Genomic DNA, 16,303 nt, shown 5'->3' with positions numbered 1-16,303 from the left:
TAGTGAACTATATAATATAATATAGAATCTCATCTGTGCTGATAGCAGGATAGGAAGAGAACGGCTGAGTGGCTCCCTGTGGAGAAGTGAGGACAACCTTATTTACCTACAGGATGGGTATCGTTGTCAACGGTAACACAACATAGAGGGAAGAGGTGTGGCTCCAACAGTGCTCTCTGTTTAATGCGCTGAGCCATTGAGGAACATTCTGCAACTTTCTAGAACAGTGTTTTCAGGCTGAAAGGCCCACCTGCACTGCAGTTGTGTAACTTCCCTGCAAATGAGCCATTTCTTTAGAAATAAGTAATGAATTATTGTTCATAACTCTTTATCATTAATAATAATTCAAGGAATCCTCCATCATTTTCAACTCATCACTCAGTCTAACTCAATCTGCAGCATGAGGTCAAACAAAACCATGAACAGTAATTTTCCTTTGAGTTAGCTTCTGTTATGTGTTTCAAGCCAACTTGTTGTCTGGTATTTCTTAGTACAGAAAAGGACATCAAAATGTACAACAAAGTACATCAAAAACAGAAAAATACACCATATGCTACAGATAAAAGTTGCTTTCTTTTAAGTGAATATGGTGCTACACAAGTGGCTCTTTTAGGGAGTATTTCAAAAAGCAGAACTGCTTATTTAGCAAGATTAAATAAAAGGGAATTCTGTCAATTTTTCAGATTTTCTGCATAAATAAACCATTACGATGTAAACAAAGTCTGTTGGAGTGGTCTGATGTGAAATTATACATTCTTAGGAACCTCTGGTTCCACCATCACTTCAAAGAATCTGAGTCTGTATATTTAAGCAGTAGAACACAGAGGGAGTGTGTTATCACAAAATAACATCACAGCTGTGATTTGGTCGCCGTAGATCATCACAGCCATGATGTTATTGGTGATAACACACTCCTCGAGTGTTCTTTTGCTTTTATACAACAGTTAAATAAATAAAGTAATAAATTAATAAACTGGGCCGTGAACGCGGCGTTTAATATGTTTTAATGTTCGCAGTTCCTTCACCAAATTATAGTTCCTTAACAAGCAGCTTGTTGCTACGTCAGAGTAATGAACACCGCCCACTCGCTGCTCAGCCAGCAGTTCGTTCTCCAGCTCCACACAGACCAACTGACAGTTTGGGAATTTAGTGTCGTCTCATCTTCAGAGTCTGATCAAATCAGCTGTTGGTCAAATGTGATTTTAAAAGTGTCCATTTTCTGTTTGTGGCAAAGTAAGAAGTAAAAACGGTCAAATGGCTCGAGAGTCTCCTACAGCTGTCAAAGTCGTTGCTTAGCAACGGCATCTCAGCGGAGTGACACAGTGTTTGTGAAAGACCCGAGATACATACATACATACATACATCATCTAAACCGCTTATCCTTCTGGGTTGCGGTGGGGTGCTGGAGCCTATCCCAGCTGTCATTGGGCGGAAGGCAGGATACACCCTGGACAGGTCGCCAGTCCATCGCAGGGCAGACAGACACACACAATCACACACACCTAGGGGCAATTTAGCATGTCCAATTAGCTTAACTGCATGTTTTTGGACTGTGGGAGGAAACCGGAGTACCCGGAGGAAACCCACGCAGACACAGGGAGAACAGGCAAACTCCACACAGACACGACCCTGGTCGCCCGGCTGGGAATCGAACCCAGGCCATTCTCTCTGTGAGGCAACAGCGCTACCCACTGCGCCACCGTGCCGCCCCAAGACCCGAGATGTTATGGCGAAATAACAGCACGGTTAGAACACTTCTCATATTCTGTTGTATAATGTTCTACAATGGACTCTTCACATCAAACCACTGGGAATGACTTTGTTTATATTACTGCAGTAGAACTATGCAGAAAATCCAGTAGCAGAGGCCAGGGGCGTTCCTAACGATTCTCATTTTGGGCTAAAGTTATCCAGCTTTACGAGCTACCTCCCAGAACTGCAGTTGAGAAACGCTGTTCTACAATATTCATTAACTCAATCAAACTGCCAGCAGCGACGGCTGTGCGTTCACCCTTCAGCGGACGGCCCTGTAACAGTTTCACCCCAGCTACCACCTTACCCACGGCACAAACAGGTCGGACGACCTGCGCTGATGGCTGTGAGTCACAAACTCAGCTGCAATGTGTATCATTGTTCCTGGAACTCCAGGTATCTCATCAACATCCCCCCTCTGTCACCATGTTGAGAGCAGGAATGCCAGTAATGCACCGCAGGACAGGCTGAGCCGCATGAGTATCTGCATGGTCACTGTGATGTATTGTGATGTAGTGGAGATAAAGGGGTAAAAGGATTCGGCAGAGCTGGAGAAGGGCGTTTGCGACTGAGGGCGTGGAGTGGGAATATGTGCAGGGCGTTGCGCAACGCTAGCAAGCAGACAAATTTGGCCCATCCCTATTACTCTAGAACTTTCTTTAACTTTGTTTACATTCATATTTTCACTTGAAAATGAACAGTTACTACTTAAGATACAGTAAATGCTTAGAATAGTTAAGAGACTTAATGACGATTGAAGATGTACAGTAAAACGTGCAAAGCCAGTTGTTGATTTGAAGTGTTTGAGATTTGAAGTGTAGAAAATTGATTTTTCTGAACTGTAACCTATTTATTTCATTGTTTTTCACACTGTAACACATCAAAAATGAGAAAAATGAGTCGTCCATAGCAAAATGGAATTTAACAATGTATTTATTGAGAAATATACAGGAAAAAGTGAACTGATTATATAAATTATACATATTCCTGCTGTCAGAACAAAACCTCGCATCTCCATTTTTGTCATTTTTCAGTTTTTGACAATTTAAAAAAGCCTTGCCCTTTACATTGTGTGTACATTTCATGATGAATAGATCAAACAAATGTCCCAAAATGACTTGGAAAAAAGTTTGGTTCCACTGACTTACATTAAAAGTCAAGAAGGTCTTCATTATGGAGATATGAGGTTTTGTTCCAACAGCAGCGATATATATGAGATAAAGTGTTCTTAGAGCCATTCAATGAAATCATCATTCCAAGATACATAAAAAAACAGGCCTGACCAGCTGAATATAACACTTAAAGACTATTCATATAGACCAAAGTCAAAAAGAGTGTAATATTGGGGCAGGTATGAAAAAGTGCTTTGTTAATATACAGGCCTCTACAGCAAACATGGGTAATCCAGGACATTTGTCAAAAGGCTCAAACAGCAGTTTCATAACTGCAGCAGGGCTGAGATTCACAAAGCATCTCGGAATACAAAAGCTGTGTATACACAGGCAAGAATTTGACTGCAGATGAGCATTCGTCTGCATTACGCTTCATGAATACCAGCCCAGAGATTATAAATGACCGTAAACTGACTCTGCAGCCAGCATTATGAACAAAAGCACTGCTTATCAGTCCCTGAGATCAGGATTGGCCTAAATAAGCATGATCAGTGTTCCTACTCCGAAAACAGACCCAATGCAATTAAAATGGACTTGATAAGACACTAGCTTCCTTTCCGCAGATGTGGGTAGCTGGCCACGGTCCGTGTTATAGCCTCCTGCAAGCTCACCAGTGGTTTGTAGCCCATGTCCTGCTTGGCCCGTGCACAGCTATAGTAGTGGTAGGTTCCGGCCAGGGCCACACGCATGGGGGTGAAGGTGGGCTTTATGGTCATCAGGGGGCGGAGCAGCACGGTTAGCAGCCAGAGCAGCAGGGCTATTCCATAGACCAGCATGTAGGGCAGGTGGTAGCGAGGGGCATCGTAGCCCAGACCCACCAGCACTTGAGACATGAAGTCCCAAAAGCGGATTGGCTCGTCGTTGGTTATGTGGTAAGCCTGTGGGGAAAGCATAACAAAAAGATACAATGGATTTAGGGAAGCATGGCTGCATTTTTCCCCTATTCTGACATCTGAATGGCCAAGTTTAAGTAATGATCCAAGAGCTGCTATTCATCCCTGGAACTACAGGTCATCACCCTGACCTTGCCATCTCTATCAAGACATTCATGGACTTCCATCTTCCATTGGATGACCAAATCTCATTCTTAGTTCATACTGCAAACCTATACCATCCGGAAGATTCGACCATTTCTTTCTAGGGAGGCCACCCAGGTGCTGTTCGGCCTCTTGACATCTGAAGACTTGCTCCTGGCTGGTCTTCGTATGCAGGCCATCGGGCCCTTACCGCGGATCCAGAATTGGTCACTTCACTGTTGCGTTCCTTTTCAATGGCTTTCTCTAGCTGCCCCTATCAGATTTAAAACCCAGAGGCTTACCTCCAAAACCAAAAATGGACCAGCCCCTCTCTCCCTTACGCCAATGGTCAAAACTCATTCCGTACCTCATGTCTTTTGAGCTTCAAGTACAGCTCGGCTTGACCTGCCATCCTGGAAAGACGAGCATCAAGTCTCTTCCCTATCTTGGCACCCAAGTGCTGCAACGAATGTCCAGATGTCCGAACAGCAAAGTCTTCTGAAGACTCTCTATGTGAAGCGCTAAAATAAACAGTAATCTAACATTTACCGAAATGTTTTGCATTGCACTTTTGCTACGTCTTAATTCTGTATTTTGTAGCTTTCTTTCTAGGTATCAGCACCAGCTCTCATTCTCCCAGTGTCTTAGCTCGAGTGTAGTTGGACTCTGAGTGGACAACAAAGCACTTTTGTAAGTCACTCTGAATAAGAACGGTTGCTACATACCATTAATGTAAACGTAAGAAAACATGGTCCCAGATGTTCCCTTGCCTTAACATTAAACCTACATAAAAATAAATGCCATTATTAAAACCGAAGTTTGGGAGGATGTCCATGCCTTAAATTCCTCTCCCATTCAATCTAACATTTCCCATGACAAAGTTTTCACACCTCACCACACCCCACCTCCTCTTTGTTCCTCTGTCCTCCCTCAATCGTATCTTTACTCATCCAGTTCCTACTCCTCTTACAGTCACACAGTCTTTCAAACTCCACCATTTTATTATTACTTCATTTATTATCATTCAATTATTAGTAGTAGTAGTACTGATACTGATACAGTAGATTGGACTGGTGTATTATTAAACGGAATAGGGGGATACTGAGGAATAGTGTGCCAGAGAGTATTAGACGCCTGTGGGGTCATGTTTTTCCTTCTATAGCTTTTGCAGTCATATGCAAAAGATTGAACACCCCAGAGACAAATTATGTTCTGTCGATTTTCTAAGTAAAAACAAATTAATACATCCCACACACTGAATAACCTTAAATATGAACTTAAATTGGCATTTTTTGCAAACTTACTGCAGAATTTCTAAATATTTACTGAGTTGAACATATCAATAAAAGTAAACTGTACAATGTACAAATGTGCCCTGACTTTTACACACATTTTATGTTTTATTTTTCCCCCAGTATGTTCCATTCAGCAAATAAAAAAGAAACTGCATTAAAATGTGCCGAAGTCTGTTCTCTGTCGAGGATATTTTCACTTAGAAAATCCACAAAATGTAATTTAACCACCGATGCCTAGACTTTTGCATATGACTGCAATTGAGCTGTTATTTTATTTGAGTGGTAATATCTTGTCTTTCCAATGTCTTACGCACCTTCCTGCGTAACGCACTTTTTTGTAAGTAAAATGGAAAGTGATCAAGATGATGATGATTATGGTAACACTTTCTATGAATGTCACCTTTGTAAGCATCTATGTAATGCATTCATAAGGCATTACAAACATGGCTATAAACATTTATAAAAACGCATTACACATTATAGCCATGCTTATTATGCATTATGAATTGTTAACATAATACATTATAAGTACTGTTCATAACAAATTATAAGAGCTCATAAGTCGTATTTGTCCGCTCTAAGTAAAGTGAAGCATACTGTACTAAAGCCTCCTCCAGTGTTAAGAGTGAGGCTTCAAGTTGAAGTATTTACTGAAGGATTTACTGAAACACTAAAACATACATAATAAAGCACATTACAGGCTTCAAATGTCAGAGTTTAAACTAGAGCTGCCCTCAGTGTTTTACCCAATGTGGGAAAGGTAATGTACACCACCGTTAGCTTGGTATTTGTCTTTACTTTATGCTCTCCAAGCTGAGACTGACTTCTTTGGCACTGACAGTATAACATGTTATCAACACTACTTATAATGCATTATATTAACAATTCATAATGTATAATACACATGGCTGTAAAGAGTAATCCAGTGTAATTCATTTTTATAAATGTTTATAATCATGTAATAACGTTATAAATGTGTTTATACATACTTACAAACACGACATTCATAGAAAGTGTAACCATGATGATTATTATTATTATTATTATTACTGAATAGGTAACACTTTCTATGAATATTATGTCTATAAGAACCTATAAACACATTAGTCCGCTCTAAGTAAAGTGAAGTGTACTGTACTAAAGCCTCCTCCAGTGTTCAGAGTGAGGCTTCAAGTTGAAGTATTTACTGAAGGATTTACTGAAACACTAAAACATACACAATAAAGCTCATTACAGGCTTCAAATGTCAGAGTTTAAACTAGAGCTGCCATCAGTGTTTTACCCAATGTGGGAAAGGTAATGTACACCACCGTTAGCTTGGCACTAACTTAACACTGCATATCCAACAGAATGCTAGCAGAAATTAGCATTACTGTACCGTAGAGCAGTGATGTTACAGAGTGAAGGGTTCTAGCGCTCGACGTTAGAACCAGCGAGGGAACAAATTACAATGACAGCTCTCTACTATCTCCCCTCTCCCTCTCCAGGCCTTCACTCCACAGTGACTTCATGCTGAGTGTGATGTCAGAGGGGGTTCAGGGGAGGGGCTGATAGGTACTTGGTTTTCTTCATAAGTCATTATAAACCATGTTTATAATGCCTTATGAAGGCATTATAATGTGTTATGAAGGTGTTCATAGATGCTTAAAAAACATGACAAATGAGAAATATAAATCTGTCACACTAAACGTTCCGTGCTGTTTGATGTCATGTGCAAAAAACCTTGGTAGGCGACGCCCAGTTCCGGTTCTGAAGGGCTGGAATCCAGAACAGTTTGGTGACGATCCTGCTCAAACACATGGGACACGCCCAACACGCCTTCTAAACTGGGTAATTAACTAAGGAGTTGAATCAGGTGTGCTTGAGCAGAAAAGTGTATGATAAGCACAGGGCACACTGAAAATTAGTATTATTACTTCACAGTTTCTTCTTTTGATTAGTTTACCTTTTTTTAAAAAATAAGAAGAATAGAACAGATCTATTCACTACACACCAATTGACCAGTTTATTAGGTACACCTACCATATAGGTGCACTTTGCAGGTGAACGAATAGCGACTGTTGCTGTACAATTTGCAACCTACTTCACTCTACAATGGAAAGACACCACCATAGGACCACTACTGGCCAGAGATCATTGGGGTCGTCAACCATTCTCAGCACATCAGTGATAACAACATGCTAAACAAGTTACTGTGTGATGCATAAATACGAATGTCCAAGAACAAGCACAGAAACACTGATGGGGTTGGAACCAGCAGTCAGTAATTATTAAGGCTTGATTGATATAAAAATTGAGACCCTCAGGGGCTTTAAAAAAACCCTTCAATAACGAGTAATATTGGCTCTGAAGTTGTATTTAGATTTTAATATTATACTCCCAATAGTTTTAATTCAAAAGCGCTGACAGATTTGACTGTCAGCACTTGCACTTTGCTGCCAGATGACTTTCAGTTGTCGACTGTGAATTGTGAAATATAAGTGTCAGTTCTCAGTGGTCACGTCTCAAACAGCAGAAAATAACTGTATTGTATGTAGGGCTGGGTGATTAATCGAAAAGTAATCGAAACCGACATTCAGAACCTCTAACCAACGTAATCTTGCCCATGTCGGTTATTTAAATTCTTTTTAATTCTGTTAATCCTTTCCCCACTCTGTGTGTTCATGTACTGTCCCCTTAAAAACTTACTACCGTGTGTGTGGTCGTGTGACTCCGCCATGTCCAGTCTGGGACATGGGAGCTTAGGCTACGTTCACACAGCAGGTAAAAGTGGCCCAAATCTGATTTTCTCACCAAATCTGATTTTTTGTTTGGCTGTTCAGATTATCTTTTAAATGTGATCTGTATGAGACATCAGTCTGAGCAGATCAGCTCCTAAACTGACCCACATGCGCAAAAGAACAGAGCGTCACGCTGCTTCACGGCTCATTCAGAGGTAAACAATCACGACCGCCAACGAACGCCAGTCGCTCCCGGAGGATCAGCTTCATCTTCACCAGCATCACAGGAGCCATCATGAAGCTTCACTGACTGACAGCTGGGCTCATCACCCAGAATGTGTTCAGCTCGCCGTAAAAACGGCGCGGTCACTTCTTTGGTTCGCGTCCTCGGATTCTTTAGACTTAACTGTTCTTTGACGCTGCAGCCTCGTTCTCCTACAGCCGTGTTCACTTTCTGTATGTTGAAAGAGCTTATTATGCTATTAGGTACACATAATTTTACAATTAACTGATGTAATCACTGACATCTGTAAGCCTGGATTCATTTCCAGCTCAATTCACTAATGATCATCATTGATGTCAATTCAGTTATTTGTGTGCAAGATCTGAATTTGAAGAATGATTATGTGCTTCAACTGGAGAGTGACAGAGTCCTCTAAATGGGGTAAATGGGGCCTCGAGACGTTTGTCCGCCAAGATGGATCCGTTCTCAAAGCAATCCCTAAACAAGGTTTCAAGTCATCACTGATGATGTCATTTCAGGATATAAAACAAGCATTGATAGGCAGCTTCAACTGCCAGTGCCCTACCTTCCTGACCCAAGTGTGAAGCTCTGGCACCCAGCAGAACATCACTAATGGTGGGTATGGTTAGTGTAGTGTACAAGGTAGGAAACTCAGTGTATATCAAATTTAACACTGTATTCCTTGTATACATGTGTTATAATATATTCTCAAACTTCCCTTTGCAAGTCTCCTGTATTAAGGACACATAAAAACAAACGAACAAACACAGACACACACCTTTCCACAAAGTGGGGAGTCTGGCTTCAGGTGCTCTGCAGCTAGGATGTGACCATGAACTACATTCTCCACAAAAGTGAAGTCCACCAAGTTTGATCCATCTCTGCAAAATTCACACAAAAGATCCACATCATGTCTCCGGATGGAAATATCCATCTACAGCTTCCTGTGCAGCCTAATGGATATCGGCAGGCAAATGAGTTCTCACCACACATCACATATTGATCTCATCTTTCCCTCCAAGCCAAATAATGGAATCTGTTCCTTCAATTTTCTGATTCGCCTTTCAGCAAATAATCCTGCCACACAAATCCGATCAAGTTCATGAAATGGTTGTGAAAAGAAAATCTCACAGGGCGTTTCTTTCTGTGTAGTGTCCTTATACAGATTAAATGTCCTAATAATATTAAAATGCTTCTTATTAACTATGAATGATTAAGTTTTAATTTTTACCCACTAAAATCAATGAACATACTTGGGCCCAATCCCATTTCACCCCTCGCCCCTACCATTTAGCCCCTAGCCCTCTGTTTTACATGCTCTCGTCTCGAGATAGAGGGGTAGGGCGAAGTGCTGGGGCTACTTGGCCCCCCAAACGGAGGTTTTTCAGAGACTCCAAACAGAGAGTTATGAGGGAAAAAAAAAGAAAAACCGGCAAGATGGCTGAACAAGAGACCAAAGAAACCCACAAATGTGAGAATTTTCTCCATTAAAAATTACAATAACCACTGTATTAGCTTAGTTTAATGTTGTTTCAGTGTATTATGGTTGTTTTCTTCATAACAAGCATTAAAAAAAAATCCCTAATAGCATGCTAATGTCTAGGTAGCCAGCTAGCTAACTTTCCCGTTCCACCTTAAATAGTCCAGCAGTTCTGAGGCCTGAAGTGCCAGAACGTAACTGCTGCACCATTTAAGTTGAAACAGGAAAATCAGAACGAGAAGCTGGAGAACAGCTGACTCATCAGCTTCATATCACTGAAGAATTAGTGGTGGGTGATAATAAATAATTGCCCCCCTCTTTGAAGATCATATGATGCCCTAAATGTAACTAAAGCCCAGCAGTGAGGAGCTGAACTTTACCCTCCTCTGCTGTCACTGCAGACTGGCAGTGTCGCCTACAGAGCAGCGCTGGTAGCTGTTAATGAAGTGATGCTCTTTTTATTTGAGGGTCCCATTTCAGAGGGAAGATTTCAACCACTACCCTGTAATTCAGTTCCAAAGTGACACTTGAAAACAAGAGGTAGGGGTAAAAAGAAGAAATGGGACTGCGCTGTCTTTGTTGAGATCTGACCTCCCATGAGGTTTAGTCTGTGATGTGCGTCTGTTTTTATAACAGGATATTAGAAAAAACAGAATTGATCATAAAATTGATCATTTCTGCTGTGGTAATTGTACTAAACGTTCTCTGATCACATTTAGCCAGAGTGCAACAAAGGCACTGAGGTACTGCCTATGTCCCTGAGGTCAGTGTGCCACCTAGTGGTTGTATGGTGGAGTGGTTGTATGGTTTAATGCAACAAATAAAGTGGTTCTTTTTAGCCTATAAATATCACCAGCATAGCTACAGCAAAACTGAACTAAATAGTCAGAAGCACCAGAGCACAAAGTTATAAAAGCCTAATGAAACTAAAGGAGGCACAAAAGAGCTGAAGGGTCACGTGATTGGAGACGCAACGTTTGATGATTTAAAATGATATGACCAGCCAGAGAAGACGTACTGGCTGGTTATAGGAGCTGTAAAGTATCTGACGAATCATCCAAAATCGCTCTTACTCACCCAATGATGAACTTCATCTTGCCTTGCCGGGCTGAATCAACAAGAATGGGTACAAGCTGGGGGTCTCGAGGGCCAAAGATGCCATGAGGACGGATCGCTACAGTGAAGAAACCTTTTTCTTTACTGGAGGCCTCTAAGACAAGCTACAAAGCAGACGAAAAGAGAAAGAGAAATAATTTATTAACCAGACATTTGAGGCCCTATTGAAGTGCATCCAAAGTCTAGTCCTACTGTGCTAATAAAGTCATGCAAATTTGATGACGAGACTGGCAAGATGTCATTCTGTAAGCTAAGGCGAGTTGCGAAAGAGCTGAGGAGAGCCTCACTCAGCTGAAAAAAGCCCACGCTCATCACACGTGAATGTACAACCCTGTTTCCAAAAAAGTTGGGATGCTGTGCAAAACGTAAATGAAAACAGAATACGATGATGGGCAAATTATTTAAACCCTATATTCAACTGACAACAGTACAAAGAAAAACATATGCCATTTTGAATTAGCCGCAAACAACACGTTCCAAAAAAGTTGGGACAGGGCAACAAAAGGCTGGTAAAGTTGTGTAATGCTAAAAGAAAACAACTGGTGGAACATCTTACAACTAATTAGGATAACTGGCAACAGGTCAGTAACAAGATTGGGTTTAAAGGAGCCTCCCAGAGAGGCTGAGTCTTTCAGAGGTAAAGATGAGGAGGGGTTCACCACTCTGTGAAAGACGAGCAAATAGTGCAACAATTCAAAAATCATGTTTCTCAACATAAAATAACAAAGACCTCATCATCTACAGTACATAATATCATTAAAAGACTCAGAGAATCTGGAGAAATCTCTGTATGTAAGGAACAAGGCCAAAAACCAGTATTTACTGGCTGTGATCTTTTGGCCCTCAGACGGCACTGCATTAAAAACAGACATGATTCTGTAGAGGAAATCACTGCATGGGCTCAGAAACACTTCTGAAAACCACTGTCTGTGAACACAGTTCATCACTGCATCCACAAATGCAAGTTCAAATTCTACCATGCAAAGAAAAAAACATATATAGGCAGGATCCAGGAACGCTGCCGCCTTCTCTGGGCCCAAGGTCATTTAAGATGGACTGAGGCGAAGTGGAAAAGTGTCCTGTGGTCTCATGAATCAAAACTTTAAATTCTTTTTGGAGATCATGGACGCTGCATCCTCTGGGCTAAAGAGGAGAGGGACCATGTGGCTTGTTATCAGTCACAGTTCAAAAGCCAGTATTTATGATGGTACAGTGGGGCATTAGTGCACATGGCATGGGTGACTTACACATCTGTGAAGGCACCATTAATGCTGAACGATATATACAGATTTTGGAGGAACATATGCACCATCCAGACGACGTCTTTTTCAGGGAAGGCCTTGATTATTTCAGTAAGACGATGCCAAACCACATTCTGCATGTATTACAACAGCAGAGCTCTGTATTAAGAGATTGCCTGTAGTCCAGACCTGTCACCACTGAAAACATTTGGCGCATTATGAAATGAAAAATATGACAAAGGAAAACTTTCAAAACTACAGCAGCGTCTCCTCAGTTCCCAAACACTTACAGAGTGTTGTTAAAAGAAGAGGCGATGAAACACAGTGGTAAACTTGACCCTGTCCCAACTTTTTTGGAATGTGTTGCTGACAACAATAACATTTCTCAGTTATAGCATTTGATATATTGTCTTTGTACTATTTTACGTTAAATACAGGGTTTAAGTGATTTGCACACCGTCGCTTTCTGTTTTTATGTACAATTTGCGTCCCAACTTTTTTGGAAACAGGGTTGATTGTCTCACAGCAGAAATAAATTTAGTTAAAGAACAGGGTATTGAAAAGGCATTTATGATGTGGGCATGTCAAGAGTGTCACTTATGAAAAACAAGACATATTTACCTTCTCCTGTTGGATTTTGGTCTCTGTATAATAATCAATGGGCTTTTTCGCATAAGGCAAATCCTCCTTTCCGTTCTTTATGTCCGTTCCTTCAAATACTACACTGGCACTACTGGTGAGGACGAGTTTCTGCACAACATATAATAAGGCCAAGACATATTAGACAAACAGTCTCCATGCTTTCATTCCTATGACCATAGCAGACCATCCTGTGTTTTGGTTAGGAGAGTATGACAATCAGTAAAACTTAACTGGCTTCAGCAAAACCTGAAATAGACATATGTTTACTCTCTTGAATCACCCCAGTGTGTCTGGAGCTCTTACCTGCACTCCAGCCTCTTGGCAGGCCTGGATGACTGTACGCGTGCCCTCGACGTTGACCCTCTGAAATAGAGCTCGGTCATCACTGAAAGGGGCAGGAGAGGCACAGTGAAACACAAGGGACACATCCTTCAGAGCTGTGAGTAAAGCCTGGGGAAAACAAGAAAGAGTCAAGGAAGGGGTGTAAAATGAAAAAGTGCAATATTCTACATTTTTCTTGCATTTTATTTTTTATACTTATGACTTTTGTGGTGGTTCATTAGCCATTTAAATCCACGCTCAATAAAAAGACAGTTTTTGATACTGTTCCTTGAAGACTGACATGTAAATGACTGGCTGGCTGCCTCGTATTGTGCCTCAATGAAAAGCAGTACAGGCTGAAACACTCTTTATAACTTCAGTGTGAATGGGTGGGGCTAAACTGTATGATGGCGTTTTAGGGCCACTGTTAATAAAAATTAAAAAAGTAGACTTCGAGAATAAAGTCGTAATATTTCGAGAATTAAGTCGTAGAATTACAACACTGAAGTGGCATTAATACCAGGAAAGGTCAATATTGTGGCCAAAGGCTTTGCAAACTGAAGGCAGCACCTCCTCGTGTTAAATGAGGGGCGGTGAGTTGGTGGAGTTCTACTTTCATATCGATTCACCCATAAAGAAACACTCAGTCTCCCTGTCTCTCCTGCACATCAGCACCGGCCTGTTATTAGTATAAGAACCGGCTGAAACGGCGGAGCAGGAAACTGTGTTTATCTGGAATAAAGAGCCAGACGGACTCGGAGGAAACTGTCTGTCTGTGTTGTTGAAGGAGAATCTCAGGCAGGGTCGTCTACACGGCTATCGGGGCTCCATCTCCACACCATTCAAAGAGGGCATGAAGTTTCACAGACAGTGAGAATGATGATCAAAATGATCCACAGAGAGACAGGAGTGAGTGGAGCTCCGGCGCCAGGACAGCAACCGGGACCCCAACGCGTTATCGCAGCCCCCCGACAGTTAGCCCCCCGACAGTTAGCCCACTTTATCCCCCAAATATTACGACTTTTTTTTCTCGACATTTTACGACGAGTCTACTGTTTTTATTTTTATTAACAGTGGCCCTAAAATGCCATCGTAAAACTGCTGTAGGCTGAATAGATGCACTGGTTTTCATGACACTACAAAAACAGTGGATTAAAATTTGCAGCTTAGCAAATTTTGATAAACACCCTTTAAAGGAGCACAGCCTGCAGCTCACCTGTTTATCACAGAGATCTCCTTGGTGAAATGTGACTCCTGGAAGCTCGTAGCTCTGTCTGATGTCAAACACAGCAACCGAGTAGCCTTTGTCCACCAACCTCTCAACAAGGTGTCGACCCAAAAAGCCAGAGCCTCCTATAACAGCGCACCGCTTGCTGCTCTGGTGAGAGTGAACATAAACCCAGCGGTTGACAATCAAAGGGTCACTGTCACAGCAGTCAATAACTATCTATCTCCTATGTGTCAAACACAAGGCCACGTCAGGCCCGTGGCACAATCCTATTTAGCCCACAAAATTATTTTAATTACTCCACTTACTATATAGGTGCACTTTGTAGTTCTACAGTTACAGACTGTAGTCCATCTGTTTCTCTGATACTTTGTTAGCCCCCTTTTACCCTGTTGTTCAGTGGTCAGGACCCCCATGGACCCTCACAGAGCAGGTACTATTTGGATGGTGGATCATTCTCAGCACTGCAGTAACAATGACGTGGTGGTGGTGTGTTAGTGTGTGTTGTGCTGGTACGAGTGGATCAGACACAGCAGTGCTGCTGGAGTTTTTAAACACCGTGTCCACTCACTGTCCACTCTATTAGACACTCCTACCTTGTCAGTCCACCTTGTAGATGTAAAGTCAGAGACGATAGCTCATCTGCTGCTGCACAGTTTGTGTTGGTCATCCTCTAGTCCTTCATCAGTGGTCACAGGACGCTGCCCACAGGACGCTGTTGGCTGGATATTTTTGGTTGGTGGACTGGTTCTCAGTCCAGCAGCGACACTGAGGTGTTTAAAAACTCCAGCAGCACTGCTGTGTCTGATCCACTCAGACCAGCGCAACACACACTAACACACCACCACCACGTCAGTGTTACTGCAGTGCTGAGAATGATCCACCACCCAAATAGTACCTGCTCTGGGAGGGTCCATGGGGGTTCTGACCACTGAACAACAGGGTAAAAGGGGGCTAACAAAGTATCAGAGAAACAGATGGACTACAGTCTGTAACTGTAGAACTACAAAGTGCACCTATATAGTAAGTGGAGCTGATAAAATGGACAATGAGCGTAGAAACAAGGAGGTGGTCATAATGTTATGCCTGATCGGTGTATTTTAACTTTTTAGCCGTTGAGCTCTATTTACTCCCATTCATCGAAGACTCGCTCGCGGGCGCCCTCTGCTGTTTTGAAGTCCTGCTGTTGATATAAAACAGGCTCTGCTATCGGACAGCGCCAGGTGTCCAGTTCAAGCGAGTGGGCAGTATTAAAAAACCTACAGTACACTGGGGACATTTAAAGAGGTTTAACAGTTCTCTGCAGCTATTATAGTATATTGTTTATATAAAGCAATTTGTTTTTATTTGAAATTATTTTTTAATTGTTCAAGTATGCAGTGCCTGTTTTTTACGGTTGTAGTTTTGGCACATTTTGAACACATAAATGGCAAAATGTTAAATGAGAATAAAAGAAAAACACAGCTGGCCCACGGACTTGACTGGACTGAGATTTTTTAATATGGCCCAAGAAATTCTACAAAAGTAGTAGATGTAACACTCACCGGCCGGATACGTGTCGCCATAGCCAACGCACTCTCCTATACGGAGTGGACTAACGTTACAGCCCTGAGAAGCAGCACAGAAAGAAGGCTTAAAGTCAGCTGCACACAAAAATGTCAGGTATGTTACACAGATGAGATTTCCGAAGCTGATAGGAATGAGTTTCAACAATGACGAACTAAAAACGTCGAAAACGAAAGCAAGTAAACACACAGAGCAGGTAGCGCTGGCTTCTCAACTCACCTGTGGGGTTCAGTGAAAGGCCTGCAGTTCAGCGACCCGCGGGTGGGAAATACTTTGAACACGGTCAGCAGAGAGTGGGGGGCGCCGCTATTGGCTGCACGCCTTCTCTGCTGTCAGCGTAACATACACGTCTGACCAATGACTACGAGCTGACGTCAAATTACACCATCCTATGGACAAATCAGCGAACGGCACTACCTACAGCCCGCCTTTAGAGGCGGTCCCTGTAGATTTGTTCTGAAAGAAAGCGACTTTAAACAGACAGAAGACTGTACACTGATCGGACATTAC

General features: G+C 42.0%; 1 protein-coding gene across 2 annotated transcripts; it reads right to left on the bottom strand.

Annotated features, from left to right (window-relative positions):
- Positions 1–2,667: 2,667 nt before the first annotated feature.
- On the bottom strand, positions 2,668–16,075 carry nsdhl (NAD(P) dependent steroid dehydrogenase-like). Of its 2 annotated transcripts, none has more exons than XM_036569350.1 (8): positions 16,013–16,075; positions 15,772–15,859; positions 14,216–14,377; positions 12,982–13,128; positions 12,658–12,786; positions 10,757–10,899; positions 8,978–9,080; positions 2,668–3,802 (listed from the first exon to the last, which is right to left on the bottom strand). In XM_036569350.1, exons 2-8 carry the CDS (start codon positions 15,790–15,792, stop codon positions 3,470–3,472), a joined length of 1,038 nt encoding a protein of 345 aa, XP_036425243.1. In that variant the 5' UTR covers positions 15,793–15,859; positions 16,013–16,075; the 3' UTR covers positions 2,668–3,469. The 2 variants fall into 2 exon arrangements, with proteins under 2 accessions (XP_036425243.1, XP_036425244.1); XM_036569351.1 differs by having other exon boundaries at positions 15,772–15,835; positions 16,013–16,074.
- Positions 16,076–16,303: the final 228 nt, after the last annotated feature.

Source organism: Colossoma macropomum, unplaced genomic scaffold (assembly GCF_904425465.1).
Source record: "Colossoma macropomum unplaced genomic scaffold, Colossoma_macropomum, whole genome shotgun sequence".
NCBI lineage: Eukaryota > Metazoa > Chordata > Actinopteri > Characiformes > Serrasalmidae > Colossoma > Colossoma macropomum.
The sequence above is the reverse complement of the archived record's forward strand: the minus strand, read 5'-3'. Positions and strand labels throughout refer to the sequence as shown.